This window comes from Loxodonta africana, chromosome 4, assembly GCF_030014295.1.
Source record: "Loxodonta africana isolate mLoxAfr1 chromosome 4, mLoxAfr1.hap2, whole genome shotgun sequence".
Classification (NCBI taxonomy): domain Eukaryota; kingdom Metazoa; phylum Chordata; class Mammalia; order Proboscidea; family Elephantidae; genus Loxodonta; species Loxodonta africana.
Genome location: NC_087345.1, coordinates 39,649,410 through 39,667,000, shown reverse-complemented (window position 1 = coordinate 39,667,000; position 17,591 = coordinate 39,649,410). Strand labels below are relative to the sequence as shown.

The following is a 17,591-nucleotide window of genomic DNA, read 5'->3' as shown; positions in this document are numbered from 1 at the left end:
ACAGAGTAGAACTGCCCCATAGGGTTTCCAAGGCGGTAATCTTTTACCAAAAGCAGACTGCCACATCTTTCTCCTGTGGAGTGGCTGGTGGGTTTTAACTGTCAACTTTTGTTAGAAGCTGAGCGCTTTAACCACTGTGCTACCAGGGCTCCTTATCATAAGGACAAGATCTATAATTTCCAAACCAAAACTCTCTGTCGTGGACTAGACTTCAATTCATAGCGACCCCACAGGATTTCCAAGACTATCATCTTTATGGGAGCAGACTGTCACATCTTTCTCTCCTGGAGCAGCTGGTGGGTTCAAACTATCCATCAACCTTTGCTTAGCAGCCTAGTGCTTTTAACCGTACGATTTAGACCTTTTCTCTGTCTCTCTCTCTCTAAGACAATGGTTCTCCAATTTTAAAATGTGTAAGAATCACTTGGGAACAGCCCTGATGGCACAATGGTTAAGGGCTCGGCTGCTAACCCAAAGGTTGGAGGTTCAAACCCACCAGCTGATCCACAGGAAAATGTGGCAGTTTGCTTCCATAAAGATTAAAAAAACCTAGTGCCATCAAGTCGATTCCGACTCATAGCGACTGTATAGGACAGAGTAGAACTGCCCCATACAGTTTCTGAGGAGCGCCTGGCAGATTCAAACTGCCGACCCTTTGATTAGCAGCCGTAGCACTTAACCATTAAGCCATAAAGATTACAGCCTTGGAAACCCTATGGGACAGTTCTGCTCTGTCCTATATGGTTGCTATGAGTCAGAATCAACTCCATGGCAATGGGTTTGCATTTTTTTTTTTTTTTTGAGAATCACCTGGAGGGGGGTTCATTAAAACACAGACTGCAGCCCCACTTTCAGAGTTTCTGAGTAGGGCTTTGACCAGTTAGTTCCAGTTCAAGCCTCTGCTGAGAATTTGCAATTCTAACAAGTTCCCAGATGATGCTAATGCTGCTGGTTAGGGACCAATTCTGAGAACCACTAGTAGAGCAGTAGTTCTCAAAATGTATTGAATGTAAGAATCACCTGGGGATGTTGTTAAACTGTAGATTCTGAGTCAATATATCTGGGATGGAAATGCAAATTTTCAGCAGGAGTTTGAACCAGAATGAACCCAGTCTGAAGCCCTGTTTCTCAGTCAGGAGGGCTGGGATAGGAGCTGAGAATTTGTATTTCTAACAGGTTCCTAAGGGGTAATGATATTGTTGGCCCAGGAACTTCACTTTGAGAACCACTGATCTAAGGAAAACCTAAAACCAGTTGCAGCTGAATCAACGCCGACTCATGGCGACACTGCATGTGTCAGGGTAGAACTGCATTCCACAGTGTTTTCAATGGCTAATTTTTCAGAAGTCAACCACAGGCCTTTCTTCCAAGAGATCTAAGGAAACTCACAAAATAAATGCTGATAATGTCCCTACACAATGAAAAGTTCAGTAAATTAGACAAACTGTAATTTGTGTAAAGAGGAATATTTTTAAACTACTGCATACGTTCTTGGGAATGTCTACAAAACCTCCAAATAAAGGTTCTTTAGCCAAGTGATCTGATGAGAATGCTGATATATACAAATGATTTTCCATTTGCATTTTGATTATCTGAAAATTAATGCTCAAAAATTTGTTTCCAAGTAAAATGATCATTTCCTCTATTATTCAAAGTTTGTCTAAGCAGTCCATTCGTAAAAAAGATCAACAAATTTTTTTTCAAGATGCTGAGAAAGTAAGGTCCAAAGGAAGGATTTTTACAACTTTGGAGAAAATAAACAATAGAAACCTAGACCTGCTGCACTGAACGATCAATGGTGATTACTTATCTCCTTAAGGGGAAGTAAGGAGTCCCTGGGTGGTGCATATTAACACATTCGGCTGCTAACTGAAATGTTGGAGGTTTGAGTCACTCAGAGGTACCTTGGAAGAAAGTCCTGGCAATCTACATCTGAAAAATCAGCCATTGAAAACCCTATGGGGTGCAGTTCTACTCTGAAACATGTAGGCTCGTGATGAATTAGAATCAACTCAACAGCAACTTTTCTTTTTTAAAGAGGAAGTAAAAAGTCACATTTGCATTATTTATGCATTGGGTCAGCCATTACTATTCAGTGAAAACAAATCATCTGACTTTTTCTCAAGCTGCCTTAAATTCTGAACTTGCTTCCCTTTAGGCTTTTTCATAAACAGCTAGCAAGGTCTCTAAGGAGGGGAAAGGCCAGTTCCTCATTTCACCTCTCGTCAGGGTTGCTTGCACTCAGCAAGGGAGGATCCATTGTTACGGGTGTGGAACCTCTTGTTCCAAGCCCTCACCTGGCAGCTGCTCTGTGGTCAGGCACTCTCTGTGGCTTGTCACAACCCACCTGGACAATGTCACGCTCAGCGGCAGACCATCCCACAGGTACTAAAGGGAATGTTCTGCTGCTTTCTGGCTTTCCATCCTTCAGTTTCTGTTTTTCCGGATCCTGTTGCTACCAGCTTTGTTTGGTCCTGTCTTGCCTGTCTTTCCAGGTCTCATCAAAATTAGCGAATCATTAACCTATGTGGTTTAATTCCAAGTACAGTGAGATCACTCCCCCAGCTGTGTGGGTGAGTGTTTGCTGGGTTTTTTCAGCTTGGTGAATATTCTTTATGGTGACTGTAAATTAATTTAGTCTTTCAGAGAATGTAAAGGAGAAGAGTTAGCATGAACAAATTTACTGTTATCTTTTGACTAGATGCAACAGGGTGGTCATTTAGAAAAGGGCTTCTGGGAGACTCAGCCCTTGTCTCATGTAATCTCTGCAACAAGCGTCAGAGGGAGGTACTTGGATATCCTTTTATAAATGCAGACAGAGAGGCTGACAGAGGTCAAGTGGTTGCCCTAGATCGCATGGCTAGTAGGCCGTGAGGCTGAGGAAGGAACCACATCCAGACCCTGTGTTCTCCTTACCCCTCTGCAAACTGCCTCCCAAAGCCCTGAAGTATTTAGAGTTCCCCCAGCTCTGCAGTGAGACATATCAGCTGTCACTACTGCCTTGACCTACACGGTTCCAATATATTTAAGATACTCATCAGTATACGTCTGGAAAAAAACCCATTGCCATCAAGTCGATTCTGACTCATAGTGACCCTATAGGACAGAGTAGAACTGCCTCATAGTGTTTCCAAGGAGCATCTGGTGGATTCGAACTGCTGACCTTTTGGTTAGCAGTCAAACTCTTAACCACAACGCCACCAGGGCTTCTAGTATATGTCCATTAGACCTAAATAACCTCCTCCCTGTGGCCACACAACTATGTCTGGATGTTTAGCAAGAAAAACCAAAGCTGTGTCCTTACCTTTCAAAGGAGAAAAAAAAGGACAAGCGGGAAAACCCAAGGATTAAGAATTCTAATACATCTATTATGTGAGTGCCTATGTAAACAGACTGAACTCCTTCGACATTGTTGCTGCCTAGAACTTAGATTATCACAGAAAGGAGGAAAATAATAGAATTCCCTGGGCATGGGTGCGTGTGAAAGTACCTGGGTAACTCCAGCCCTCAGCTCAGCCTTTTGTTCTTTGGGAGAATGAGGTACTGGCCCTTTTATGAAGCAGCAGGTGTTCAAGACATGAAGCCACCTAATGTACCTATGTTTCCTAAGGGTTAGAAGAGGCCTTTTCATTCATTTCAGGTGAAGCTGGTATTAACCTTCAGGGCAGCAGCCAAGAATTAGTGGTGCAAAAACAAAACCAGTTTAACCCCACCTTGACTAAATATAAGTTTCCCATCTGATACACCCCCCTCAAAAAGGCACCTAACGCCTTTTAGTTCTACACGTAAAGTTCTACAATGTTGAGTCCTCAGCTCAAAATATTAAAGCAAATCCAACATTAAGAATTTCAGATTTCTTTTATAATGAATTGCATTGATTTTAGTTGGTGTCTAAGTAACTCTCCAGCCTAAAATCCAGTACTGTTAGTTTCATTTATCCTTAAACCAGGTGAAAGCAAGGGAGTAAATATCAGAGACCTCTACCCGTTACCCGTTGCCATCGAGTTGAATCCAAGTCATACCGACTCTATAGGATAGAGTAGAACTGCCCCATAGGGTTTACAAGGAGAAGCTGGTGGGTTATGAACTGCCAACCTCTTGGTTAGCTGCCATAGCTCTTTACCACTGTACCACTGGGGCTACTAAGAGACCGTGGAGTCCCCAAATTCAAGGTCATCACATTGTCATGACAATGTCGTAAACTTGGACTCCTCCTCTTTACTGATAAGAGCAAATCTAAGAGTCCATTCATTCTCTTGAAACTGGGTTATTGGACTTTTATGCCTGAAACAGATTAGAAGAAACAAATTAAAAGGGGAGTGACTGCTATAGGCAAGTACACAAACTATAATGAGAAATGAATGAAAATTAGGGAGAGCATCAGTGTGGGGCAATTTAGAACAACACCTATAGTGATAGTCCACATAAAGAGGCCAGGTCATCAGGAAATATTTATTTGGTATCCAGTGTTCTCTATTATAAACAGGGACGGATTAACCAGTAAGCAAGGTATGCACAAGTTTGTGGTGAAAAACAGGTGAAATTGTGCGCTACAGATTAGGAAGTAAGATAAACCTGTGCGTATCTTACTTATTGGGTAATCTGTTCCTGATTATTAAGTTGAAATAAATAAAAGACTGCAGAAAAAATCCTACTAAAAATGTTGTAAATGCAATTTAAATTACATAGCATTAAAAACATAAGTCATCCGTCAACCTTAAAATGTGACTATCCAAATGTGTTCATTCCCCAAGGATTCCAGATTGCTGAGTTTTGCTTTAGAATTATAGGCTTGCTAAGATCACTCGTAAAGAGTTCAGACAACTACTGTTGTTCCATCCACAAGCAATCCATCTGCAGCCTGAAACCACCTTCCAATAGCCCATGCAAGGGAAAGTGGTTTATCTGTTCCACACCAGGTCTGTAAATAAACATGAGTTAACTCCTAGGCAATAATTAGTGGGATGGGTAAGGATGGAAGCTTTCCTACACATCACTGCTTTCTTCACATGGCAATCAAGTTGTCAAATGCTAGAATTAGCTTTGCTTGGGAGTTCGAATCCACCAGGCACTCCTTGGAAACTCTACGGGGCAGTTCTACTCTGTCCTATAGGGTCTCTACGAATTGGAATCGACTCGACAGCAGTGGGCTTGGGCAGTAGAAAGAGCTTCACTGGGAGGTAATCCTGCATGACACACTGGTTAAGCACTTGGCTGCTAACCGAAAGGCTGACTGTTTGAACCCACCAGCAGCTCCAAGGGAGAATGACATGGCAGTCTGCTTCCAAAAGGATTTACAGCCTTGGAAACCATATGACGTGGTTGAGGTTAATCCTTCATTTACCCAGCCCCATTAGTGAACCCTAAAAAACATCTCTACTCATGAGAAGCAGGACATCTGGGTTTTTTCTTTTCAAACCCTCCAGTTATTTTTCCAAAACATAGAGATTGATAAAAGCTAAAAAGTTTTTGTCAAATATTTCACAACGGTGTCTTTAAGGCCATGACCCCTTCAGTAACTTAAATTACCTTGAAGGAAGGGACCTTGTCTTCCTCATTTATACATTCCTAAAATGCACTGAAATACTAAAATGAATGAATGAATGAATGCAGAATATAAGGAAAATTTAACGTATGTTTGGTTTAAAACAGAATAATCAAAAGATGAAGAGCTACGTGGCTTCCAAGAAGTCTCTTAGATCCTTAAGGTTTTTAAAGGCTTTTTTGCTTAAATCTGGAAGAAATAATAAACAGACAGTAAACAAATGTCAACAAACAAGCTATCTAGATAGGAAGGCTGGAATCACCTATGTTAATTATCTTCAGGATAACATAAAGGATGCTAATGCTAACTGGCCTCTCCCTAGCTCCTAGAAGTTGCCATTTAAAATTTTAGACACCTTTTTTTCTCATGTCCGTCTCCCTCATTTATAACAGATTCCACACTCTGCTCTTCTTCATTAAAAATGCAACAAGCTGCTGGTAATTATCCCCTTCAAAAGGACAAAGAAATACTCTGGGAAGAGTGGCACTTGAATGTGGAAATGGAGCAATCCCAGAGTGGACCAGAGGGCAGCAACTTGGACCATGTCCTCCAGAAGCTTCCAGCAATGGAGCCCTTTGGCTCCATAGGGAACACGGAGTCTCCCCACCCAGAGGTGCAGCCCAGAGGCAGTGGGGCCTCTCCTCAGCCCCTACTGAGAAGCCTGCCAAGGAAACACTGTGAGAACCAGGGCAGTCTTCTCCAGTTTGACCGGCAAGCCCCAGGCCGCCTTTCTACCTCTCCCACTTTGAGGAGATTAAGAGGCAGTGGAAGTAGGACCTGGAACTCAGTGCCTCAGCAGAACACCTTGGAAGTGCCCACCTGGAAGGAGCCTTCAAGCTCCACATGTTATCTTTCCAAGAGTTCACCTGAAAGCCCAAAGGACTATTCCCCTTGCATATCATCTTTGAGACTCAGCGATCTAAGATTGCCTTCTGATTCTGGAAGGGTCCTCAACACAGCTGGTTCAGTAGAGCCCCAAATAGGGCCTTCTGATAAGCAGGCCCCTCCCAGGCTTCAGCCCATCAACAAGGGGACCTTTCACCACGCTTCTCCTCCTCCCAGCCCTGCCCCATCATGCCCAAGTCTTCAGGTAAAATAGCTCTACGCAAAGCAAAATACGTCTTTGGGTTGCCACATTCCCCCAAAGGCCAGGGGCTTCTATGCCGGGAGACAGGCACAGGGAGTCAGCGCTAAGAGGACACACACTGTTTGGAACACATTGGTTATTATGTAAAGTGGGGCGCAGCAGCTTGGAGAAGAAGGAGAGTGAAGGTCTAGCTCACTTCCTCCTCCTAAATTCTTGAAGGCAGTTTAAAGAAAGGGCTCACAGAGGTCAGACTACACATGGTGCCTCAGGCATTGGAAAGTAATGGTGGCCTTGTTCCAAATATAGACCACAGAAGACAGCCAGGTGTAGCTGGTTTAAAAGAAAAGAAAAAGTTATTCAAATTTCTTAACCCCATCCTTCCCTCAAAAAAATGAGAAACATTTTGCCAAATAGAGTAAATCGTCTCTTCTTTCAAAATGTCTGCTTTGGAATTTTGGATGGATTTGAGAAAGACTAAAATGTGTGTGTGTGTGTGTGTGTGTGCTTGTATACATACATATATATACACACAAGAAGCCCTGGTGGCACAGTGGTTGAAGTGCTTCACTGCTACCCAAAAGGTCTATGGTTCAGAACTGCCATGGGAGAAAGATGTGGCAGTCCGCTTCTGTAGAGATTTATAGCCTTGGAAACCCTATGGGGTCACTATGAGTTGGAATCAACTCAATGGCAGTGGGGTTTATATATACACACATAAAAAAAAAAACCTGTTGCCATCAAGTCAATTCTGACTCATCGGGACCCTATAGGACAGAGTAGAACTGCCCCATAGGGTTTCCAAGGAGCACCTGGTGAATTCAAACTGCTGACCTTTTTGTTAGCAGCCTTAGCTCTTAACCACTACACCACCAGGGTTTCCTATACACACATACATACACATATATACATACATATATAAATACGTGTATGTAATTCTTTTTTTTTTTTATGTGCGTATATATGGAAACCCTGGTGGTGTAGTGGTTAAGAGTTAAGGCTGCTAACAAAAAGGTCAGCAGTTTGACTCCACCAGGTGCTCCTATAGGGTCGCTATGAGTTAGAATCGACTGGACGGCACCGAGTTTGGATTTAACGAGTATGTGTACATATAATTTTTTTTTTTTCATTTCAGGGAGAAGCATTACATCAATCCAGGTATGTATTTATTTTCTCCAGTGCAATGAAATCTGTTGACTGTTTAAAATCTCTATTATTTCTGCTCTGTCATAACAAATTTGATTGTGTATTAATCAGTGAACTTGGTTTTACAATACCCAAGTCACTCTTCAAGTTCATGGGTCAAAGAGTCTTACTTTCAAGAATTTCCTTTAATATACATAGCCAGATGCATTTGCTGTGGCTTTTGGGGGCAGAGTATGGCAGCCACACTCAGTGATTGCTTCCGTTTTTGAATTGACAATGCCTTGGCCTGTGGTTTAATTAACATCCACTTAGGAACAGGTGTTGTCAGGTAAAGACAATGGAAAGGCCAAATATATTCAACAGCTTTTTAAACAGAAATTCAGGGAAGGAGGATAAAAGGAACAAGATGTGCCATTTAGATATAGGATGACCTTTAAATGCCTGATATGACAGACCCTGCCCTTATCTAGAATGCAGAGGGATTGTGTCACTTCAGAAACCAGCTCTGAACTTTCAGTGTGGACACAGGTTGTGGAAGTGGATTTGCCATCCCCCTCCCAGGGATGCTTAAAAGATTCTGTGACAGCAAGGGAAATATCCAGGCCCAACTTCATCCACCGAATCTTTGGGATTAGCAGAAAAGTTCTCGTTTTATTTAGAGAGACACAATGTAGTCCTTGGGGAATTAGCCATTGTTTTATAACTGTTGTTATTTGCTGTCAGGTTATCTCTGACTCACGGTGAACTTAAGTATAGCAGAACAAAATGTTGACTCTTCCTATGCCATCTTCATGATTGTTGGTATGTTTGAGTCCAGTGTTTAGGCTATCGTGTACTGTCTTCCAACAGAGGGGACTCATCCTTCAGCACTATATTGGACAATATTCTCTTGTGATCCATAGGAGATCCACTCATCGGCTAATTTTTGCAAGTGAATTGTCAGATCTTTCCTCCTAGTCTGTCAGTCTGGAAGCTCTACTGAAACCTATTCATCATGGGTGACCCCAGTGATATTCAAAATACCAGTCTTCACCAACACCATAATTCAAAGGCATTAATTCTTCTTTGGTCTTCCTTATTTAGTGTCCCTTGCTCGCAGGTATATGAGGCAATTAAAAATACCATGGTTTGGGTCAGGTTACACCTTAGTCCTCAAAGTGACATCTTTGTTTTTTTAACACTTTTTAACAGAAGTCTTTTGCAGCAGATTTGCCCAATGCAATCCATCATTTGATTTCTTGACTACCGCTTCCACGGGCATTAATTGTGGACTCAAGTAAAATGAAATCCTTAACAACTTCAATATTTCCTGCATTTATCATGATGTTGCTTCTCAGTCCAGTTGTGAGGATTTTTGTTTTCTTTATGTTGAGGTGCAATCCATAGTCTGTGGTCTCTGATCTTTATCAGTAAGTGCTTCATGTCCTCTTCACTTTCAGCAAGCAAGGTTGTCATCTGCATATTGAAGGTTGTCTCCCTCCAATCCTGATGCCATGTTCTTCTTCACATAGTCCAGCTTCTTGGATTATTTGTTCCACATGAAGATTGAATAATTATGGTGAAAGGCTACAATCCTGACACAACCTTTCCTAATTTTAAAACACAGTATCTACTTGTTCTGTTCTAACGACTGCCTCTTGGTCTATGTACAGGTTCCTCATGAGCATAATAAAGCGTTCAGGGATTTTCATTCTTCACATGCCTTCACATAATCCATAAAACATGTATAAACATCTTTCTCATACCGAGCACAATACTTGGCACATAATAAAATGAAACCCATTGCCGTCGAGTCGGTTCTGACTCATAGCAACCCTATAGGACGGAGTAGAACTGCTTCACAGGGTTTCCAAGGAACAGCTGGTGAATTTGAACTGCCAACCATTTTGTTAGCAGCTGAGTTCTTAACCACTATGCTGCCAGGGCTCCTGCACATAATAGGCAATGTTTGTTTAATGAATAAGTGAAAGACAATATAAATATAATGTATTAATTAATATTTTAAATAAACATTCGTATATTACTACTAATAAAGAATAAGTAATTTATCACCAACATCAGAATACTCAATCAGTTCTTCATTTTAGGCATAAATTTATAGTAAACAGCTAAACATCTATGCCACATAGATTCCCTGTCTGCCTGTCTTCGATTTTCTCTGTGTCTCTTCCACAGCAGTCATTTGTTCGAAGGGCCTACTTCCTTTGGATGGCTATTTAACCAGGCTTTACGGTCACACTAATATCAGGAAAAGAGCTCCATGTGAGGCCCTGCTGTCTAGCCAGAGAATCACAGACCAAAAAGTGGGGCTTCTGCCTTTTGCAGGGCCTGCTTACTTTGTTTTTTATTTTTTAGTTTTTTTTTTTTTTTTCCTTTTGCCATCCAGGTGCTAGAGGCCTCACCTCATAAAGTTTATGCTCATTAAATGGTATAAACCAGGAGTCAGCAAACTATGACTCATTACCCAAATTTGGTTCACCACCTGTTTTTGTGAATGAAGTTTTACTGGAATTTTACGCAGTCGCACACATTTGTTTCTGAGTTGTCCATGGCTGCTTTCATGTTGCAGTGGCAGGGTTGAGTAGTAATGATAAATTTAGATCACAAAGCCTAAAATATTTAATATTGTTAAAAATAATCAAAACTTGCCCATCCTACGCCAGCCCTCAGCAAGGAACAGGCCATGTTCAAGTGTGAAGACCGTGAGGCCCAATGGTGAAACGCTGGGTGAATTCAAGTCTGGCATTTCTCAAGGGCTGCTTGAACTGGAGGTGACCTTGGACCTAAAGGCTCAGCTGAGGGAGCTGAATATAACCGCAGCCAAGGAAATTGAAGATGGTGGTGGACGGAAAATCTATTACAATCTTTGTTCCCTTTCCTCAGCTGAAGTCTTTCCAGAAAATTCAAGTCAGGCTAGTACATGAACTGGAGAAAAAGTTCCATGGAAAGCACGTTGTCTTTATTGCTTAAAGGAGAATTCTGCCTAAACCAACTGGAAAAAGTCGTACAAAAAATAAGTAGAAGTCTCCCAGGAGCCGTCCTCTGACAGCCGTGCATGATGCAACCCTTGAAGACTTGGTCTTCCCCAGTGAAATCGTGAGCAAGAGAGTCCATGTAAAACTGGATGGCAGCCAGCTTGGAAAAGTTCATGTGAACAACGCACAGCAGAACAATGTGGAACACAAGATTGAATCTTTTTCTGGTGTGTTATGAGAAGCTCACGGGCAAGGACGTTAATTTTGAATTCCCAGAGTTTCAACTGTAAACAAAAATAACTAAATAAAGAACCAGTCACAATAAAAAATAATAACAATAATAATCAAAACTCAATGAAATTGGAACATAAGGTTTATTCCAAGCCGTCGTTCGATAAGCGTATAAACCCAAACCTGTTGCCCGCAATTTGATTTCGACTCATAGCAACTCTGTAGGACAGAATAGAACTGCCCCCATAGAGTTTTCAAGGCTGTAATCTTTATGGAAGCGGACTGCCAAATCTTTCTCCCAAGGAGCGGCTGGTGGGTCCAAACTGCTAACCCTTGAGTTAGCACTCAAGAGCCTAACCACTGGACCACCAGGGCTCCTCTGTATGCATACAAGGAGACCATTCTGATTCCAGAAAAAGCAAATGGCTCAAAGTAAACTAGGTACAATGAGGCTTATAAAGAGAAGGAAAAAAAAAAAAAAAAAGAGAAGAGGAGGGAGAAATATAGAAGATCAACCATTATCTAATCTTAACATGATTGATTGAACCCTGCCTTTCCCCTTTTACTAAAATCAACTGACATTGCTTCACAAGGTGATCTCTGGCCCTCAACCCAGTCATATCTTTTGAAATTCAAATTTAGTAAGCTTGGCTTCAAACAGGAAAGAAAAGACTAACAACTTTGGATGAGAGAAAAGCACGCTGCAGTATTAATTTTTGTCAGGAATTTCTTTTCAGTGATTATTTGGTTTTGTGGGTAAGAAAACTTTATAATAAAAGTAAGATGTCTGTTACTAATTTTTCTCTTTGACACTATCTGGCCCTTTACAGGAAAAATTTACAGAAACCTGATATATACAGTGAAGAAATGCTTGCCTCTGTAGCTGTCAATCACAACAACATTTCTTTGCTTGTAGACTAGATATAAACCCTTTCCCAGAAATACTGATTTTTGTTTTTTCTCAGAGTGTTTTAACACATGGCATGACGATTGAGCAGGTTCATGTAAGTGAGAAGGGACCAATCTACTTTCAGTTCTGCTATCAGCTAAGTGGATGTCTTCAGTTCCAGGTTTCTGTTTGTGGACTCTTTCTCACTGTCATCAGTGAATTCATACTCAAGGCAAACCTTCTCCTAGAATGAAAATATGCCCCCTGGAAAGAGACTTTACAAGTCATTCTAAGTAAAATGTGAAGGGCTTTAGGCTTAAGGAAATATCTATTCCTTAGCTTCCCCAGTTGAGCAGTATATCCCTCCCTTTTGGGTTTCCCTGTGCCTGTAAACACACATAAGTAAAATTATGGTGAAAATCATTCAAAAGCAGTTGCAGCAGTATATCGACGGGAAACTGCCAGAAATTCAAGCAGGAGTCAGAAGACGACGTGTAACAAGGGATATCATTGCTCATGTCAGATAGATCCTATCTGAAAGCAGAGAATACTGGAAAGATGTTTACCTGTGTTTTATTGACTGTGCGAAGGCATTGGATTGTGTGGATCATAACAAATTATGGATAACATTGTGAAAAATGGGAATCCCAGAACACTTATTTGTGCTCATAAGGAACCTATACTCAGACAAAGAAGCAGCTATTTGAACAGAACAAGGGGATACTGCTTGGTTGAAAATCAGGAAAGGTATCTTTTTACCATATTTAGTCAATCTTTATGATGTGCAAGTAATCTGAGATCCTGTATTATACTGAGAAGAAGGCAGCATCAGGATAGGAGGAAGAATCATTAATAACCTGCAATATGCAGATGACACAACCTTGCTTGCTAAAAGCGTACTTAAAGGACTTACTGATGAGGATCAAAGACTACAGCCTTCAGTATGGATTACACCTCAACATAAAGAAAACAAAAATTCTCACAACTGGACCAATAAGCAACGTCATGATAAAGGGAGAAAATACTGAAGTTGTCAAGGATTTCATTTTACTTGGATCCACAATTAGTGCCCACGAAAGCAGCTGTCAAGAAATCAAAAGACGCATTGCATTGAGCAAATCTGCTACAAAAGACCTCTTTACATTGTTAAAAAATAAAGATGTCACTTTGAGGACTAAGGTGGGTGACATGGATTAAACTGTGTCCCCCCAAAGTATCTATCAGCTTGGCTAGGTCATGATTCCCAGCATTGTATGATTGTTTACCATTTTGTCACCTGATGTGATTTCCCTATGTGTTGTAAATCCTATCACTAACATATAATGAGTTGGATTAGTGGCAGTTATATTGATGAGACCTACAAGATTAGATAGTGTTTTAAGCCAATCCCTTTTGAGATATAAAAAAGAGAAGCTAGCAGAGAGACATGGGAACCCATACCATCAAGAAAGCAGTGCTGGGAGCTTTGGACTGGGGTTTCTGCTCAGAGAAGCTCCTAGACTAAGGGAAGACTGATGAGAAGGACCTTCCTCCAGAGCGAACAGAGAAAGAAAGCCTTCTGCCAGAGCTAGTGCCCTGAATTTGGACTTCTAGCCTACTAGACCATGAGAAAATAATTTTTTCTTTGTTAAAGCCATTCACTTGTGGTGTTTCTGTTTAAAGCATCACTAGATAACTAAGACAATGGGCCTGACCATGGTATTTTCAAATGCCTCATATGCACGGGAAAGCTGGGAAATGAATAAGAAAGATTGAAGAAGAATTGATGCCTTTGAATTATGGTGTTGGCAAAGAATATTGAATAGACCATGGACTGCCAGAAGAACGAAGAAATCTATCTTGGAAGAAGTACAGCTGTAATGCTCCTTCGGAAGCCAGGGTGGCGAGACTGAGTCTCACATACTTTGGCTATGTTATCAGGAGGGACCAGTCCCTAGAGAAGGACATCATGCTTGGTAAAGTAGAGGGTCAGCAAAAAAGAGGAAGACTCTCAACGAGATGGATTGACACAGTAGCTGCAGCATGGACTCAAGGATAACAATGATCGTGAGCATGGTGCAGGACCGGGAAGTATTTCCTTCTGTTGTACTTAGGTCGTTATGAGTCAAAACTGACTTGGTGGCACCAACAACAACAGCAACAGCATAAACACCTCTATCACAGTACATATCACTGTACTGCATTTCCGTTTATAGTCACCTCTTCCCCAAATTGAGGCCTTCCTGAGGGCAGAGACCATTTCTTATTCATCTCTGAACCTCTAGCACTCAGCACCCAGCTACAGCCTACCTCTGAGAATGAAAGGAAAAGAAGGATGGGAGAAGAAGACAGGCAGGCTGACAGGCTGGCTGATTTACAGCATCACTTATCTATCCCCAGTGTATTTGACAAAGGCTATGATTTGAAGCCAAATAAGGGATTTTAAACATAGGAAGCAAATGGGGACTTTTTTTGGTAAGGCAAAATTCCTGGCATCCCTTAAGTTCTATATCACAGAAAGCTGTCTGTCCCACTTAATTTTCAGACCAGTCCTGATGCTGAGAAGGGAAACACACATACTACTTTTCTATGAAAATACTCCAGCACTCAAAAGGAAAGAGGAAAAACGTGAAATGTACCCAAATGGGCAGGTGGGGCAAAATTAGCATGAAAAGCAAATGCTGCAGTATTTAAAAGTTTGGAAATAGGGCCTCTGAAGATGTTGTCAGTAACATGAGGTCATACTGGAGTAGGACAGGTCTTAATCCAATATAAATTGTGTCCTTATAAAAAGAGAAGAGACAGAGAAACAGACACAGAGGGAAGAACACCATGTACCACTATGGTTGTAATCCAAAGAGCTCCTGGGGCTGTTGGAAGCTGAGAGAGACAAGGAAAAATCTTCCCCTAGAGCCTTCAGAGAGCACGGCCCTGCCGACATCCTGAATTCAGGCCTCTAAGCTCCAGAATTGTGAGACAATAAATTCCTGTTGTTTTAAACCACCCCGTCTGGGATACTTTATTATGGCAGCCCTAGGAAACAAATGGAGCCCTCGTGGTGAAGTGGTTAAGAGCTCAGCTGCTAAGCAAAAAGTCAGCAGTTCAAATCCACCAGCCATTCCTTGGAAACCCTGTGGGGCAGTTCTAGTCTGTCCTATAGGGTTGCTATGAGTCAGGGTCGACTCTATGACAGCAAGTTTAGGAAACTAATATATATACCTATCACTGTAAACTCTGGGAACTACCAGAGAGAGAGAACACTCTGACTTAGGCCTCGTGGAGGCCTTGAAAGCCTGTTGGAAAGGTAATAGCTAGAGACTAATACATGGTAAGGAGTCCCTGGGTGGTGAAAACAGTTAACATGCTCAGCTGTTCACTGAAAGGTTGGAAGTTCAAGTCCACCCAGAGGTGCCTTGGAAGAAAGGCCTGGCAATCTACTTCCAAAAATCAACCATTGAAAATCCTATGGAGCACAGTTCTATTCTGACATATGTGGTCACTATGAGTTGGAGTCCACTCAACGGCAACTGGTTTAATAGATGGTATATAATAAATGACTGGGAAGTATAGGCTGCAGCTTCAGGGAGTCAGGGTAGACTTCCTGATCTGGGCATCGCTAAAGGGAGAGAGTATACTCGCAGGTTTGTTTCTTTTAGCATTATTCTTGTACTGAAATTGGTTCCACAAAAGCAGGAGTTTTGTTTACTGTTGTATGTCATGTGCCAAGAACAATGCCTGGCACAGAGTAGGTGCTCAGTAACCTTTAAGGAAAGAAGGAAGGGAGGGAAGAAAAAGAGAATTGGTTGGTTGGTTGGTTGGGTGGGTGGGTGGGTAGGTTTTGTTGGGTGGGTGGGTGTGTTGGTTGGTTGGTTGGGTTTAGACATGCCAGATGGCAGGTAGGGGAAATGGTATGATCCTGTTTTGTTTTTTATATTTCCTCAGCAGCTATTTATTTGTCTCCCTCTAGCTCCTTCTTACTTCTACCATCTTCTTTATTGTTTAGTACTTATCTGTTGAATGTATCTTTGGTTTGTGGAGAGTTCTACAAGTATTGTAGAAATATTTTGACTCTTGTCCAAAAAAACACAGTACCTAGGACAGTAGGAGTGCTTCTAAACATTTGCCAGCAGTTATTCTGGTGCTCTGAAAACATGTGTGTTCAATAAAGATTATGGATTGAGCCCAAAATGTCCCAACAGTAGTGGATATTGTTTTCCACATACTGAGGAAGCTCCAAAGAGCTGCCTGTGTTTTGTAGTCCAAGTGGTGTGCGACAGGGACGAGCCTTCCTCTTGTTCACTCAACATTTATGAAGTAGCCCCCACATGCCAGGCTGTATGCTGGGCTCTGGGGAGTGCGCTCGAGACTACAACCTTTCCGCCCTCCCAATTGAATTTCCAGCAAACGGAACATTTTGGTAGAAAGTTACACTGGAACATGTAGTAAAAAAATGCAAAGGAAAGTTCTCCGAAGATTCATGGTGCAAAATACATCCCAAACATGACCAGGAGAGCTACAGTTCAATAATGGTGAGTGCAGTTGATATTTTCCTATTGATTACTTAAAAAAAAAAAGAAAAAGAAAAGAGTGTTTTGTTTTGCTTTTTAGGATATTACTGATTCTTAATTTGCTCTTCCTGTGTAATCAACCCGTAGTTATAAGCAAGCATTCCAAATTGCACTATAATATTTCTTGCATAGAGTAAAACACTATGATTCTTAACATAGAAGACCTACCTTTTCTAGTCATATAATTGCTGGAAAGCTGCCTGCTGAAAGAAGCGTGAGCTTCTACTACCAGACAAGAACTATACAGCTTCTGAGGAAGAGTGCCTGATAAACTCACCTGACAGGCAACCACTGGGGTCATTCAAAGCAGAGGAAGGGATAAGATCATCCCTTATACAAATTGTAATACCTTCGATGAGATTTTTATCTATTAAACACATACATCACTGTACATCTGTATTGCACATGTATCTGTAGTGCACAATTTCAAATGGGCTTCACCACATCTTTGACGTGGTGAGAAACAGGTGAAATTGTACACTAAAGATTAGTAAGCAAGCACAAGTAAGCCCATGCATACCTTGCTTATTGGATAAGCCGTCCCCCGGCAGGACTGTGGAGAGCAACACACATTCTTTAAGAAGGGCACCACTGTTTCTGACTCTGCTCAAAATCCCCTGGGCAAGAGATTTGAATGCTATGCAATACATACTCTGCCCTTGTTTTCTTAGAGGGAGATTAAGTTTCCAGCAGGGTTCGATCTATAATTTTTCCCATTCCAGTTATCATTCTGGTTGACGCAAATTTTGAAGATTCGGATCTGTTCCGGTTTCATTTCCTTGGCCATGACTGAATTGGGGAGAATTGATTCAAAGCCCTGGATGTAATGAAGCCATTGTTGGGAATCAGGTCCACAAGTACAGTGCCCTTCCCCCTAAATTGTCTTATTTCAAGTATTAGTTTCTGTGTCTGCTATAACAAAGTACCACTAGCTGGAAGGCTTAAAACAACAGAAATTTATTCTATTCTAGCCTCTTGACTCCAAAATCAAGGTATCAGGAGGACCACATTTCCTCTGAAGGCTCTAGGGGAGAATCCTTACTTGCCTCTCCCAGCAACTAATAGCTCCAGGAGATCCTTGTCTTATGGCTGCATCGCTCTAACCTCTGCCTCCATCTTCACGTGGACTTTTCCTCTCCTCTCTGTGTCTCTCCTCTGGGTGTCTCTTAAAAGG

General features: G+C 41.6%; 1 protein-coding gene and 1 pseudogene across 3 annotated transcripts in view; both read left to right on the top strand.

Moving 5' to 3' along the window:
• Positions 1-1,506: 1,506 nt before the first annotated feature.
• PLEKHG7 (pleckstrin homology and RhoGEF domain containing G7) overlaps positions 1,507-17,591 on the top strand; it is a 77,499-nt gene continuing 61,414 nt past the window's right edge. Inside the window, exons 1-3 of one of the 3 annotated variants that reach the window (XM_064283741.1) lie at positions 1,507-2,385; positions 5,938-6,635; positions 7,765-7,787. In XM_064283741.1, the coding sequence (XP_064139811.1) occupies positions 2,355-2,385; positions 5,938-6,635; positions 7,765-7,787 (752 nt within the window). In that variant the 5' untranslated portion in view covers positions 1,507-2,354. The remainder of the gene's footprint in view (positions 2,386-5,937; positions 6,636-7,764; positions 7,788-17,591) is intronic. The other 2 variants (XM_023559587.2, XM_064283742.1) reach the window with 2 other exon arrangements.
• LOC135231135 (small ribosomal subunit protein eS7-like) lies at positions 8,247-11,441 on the top strand (annotated as a pseudogene).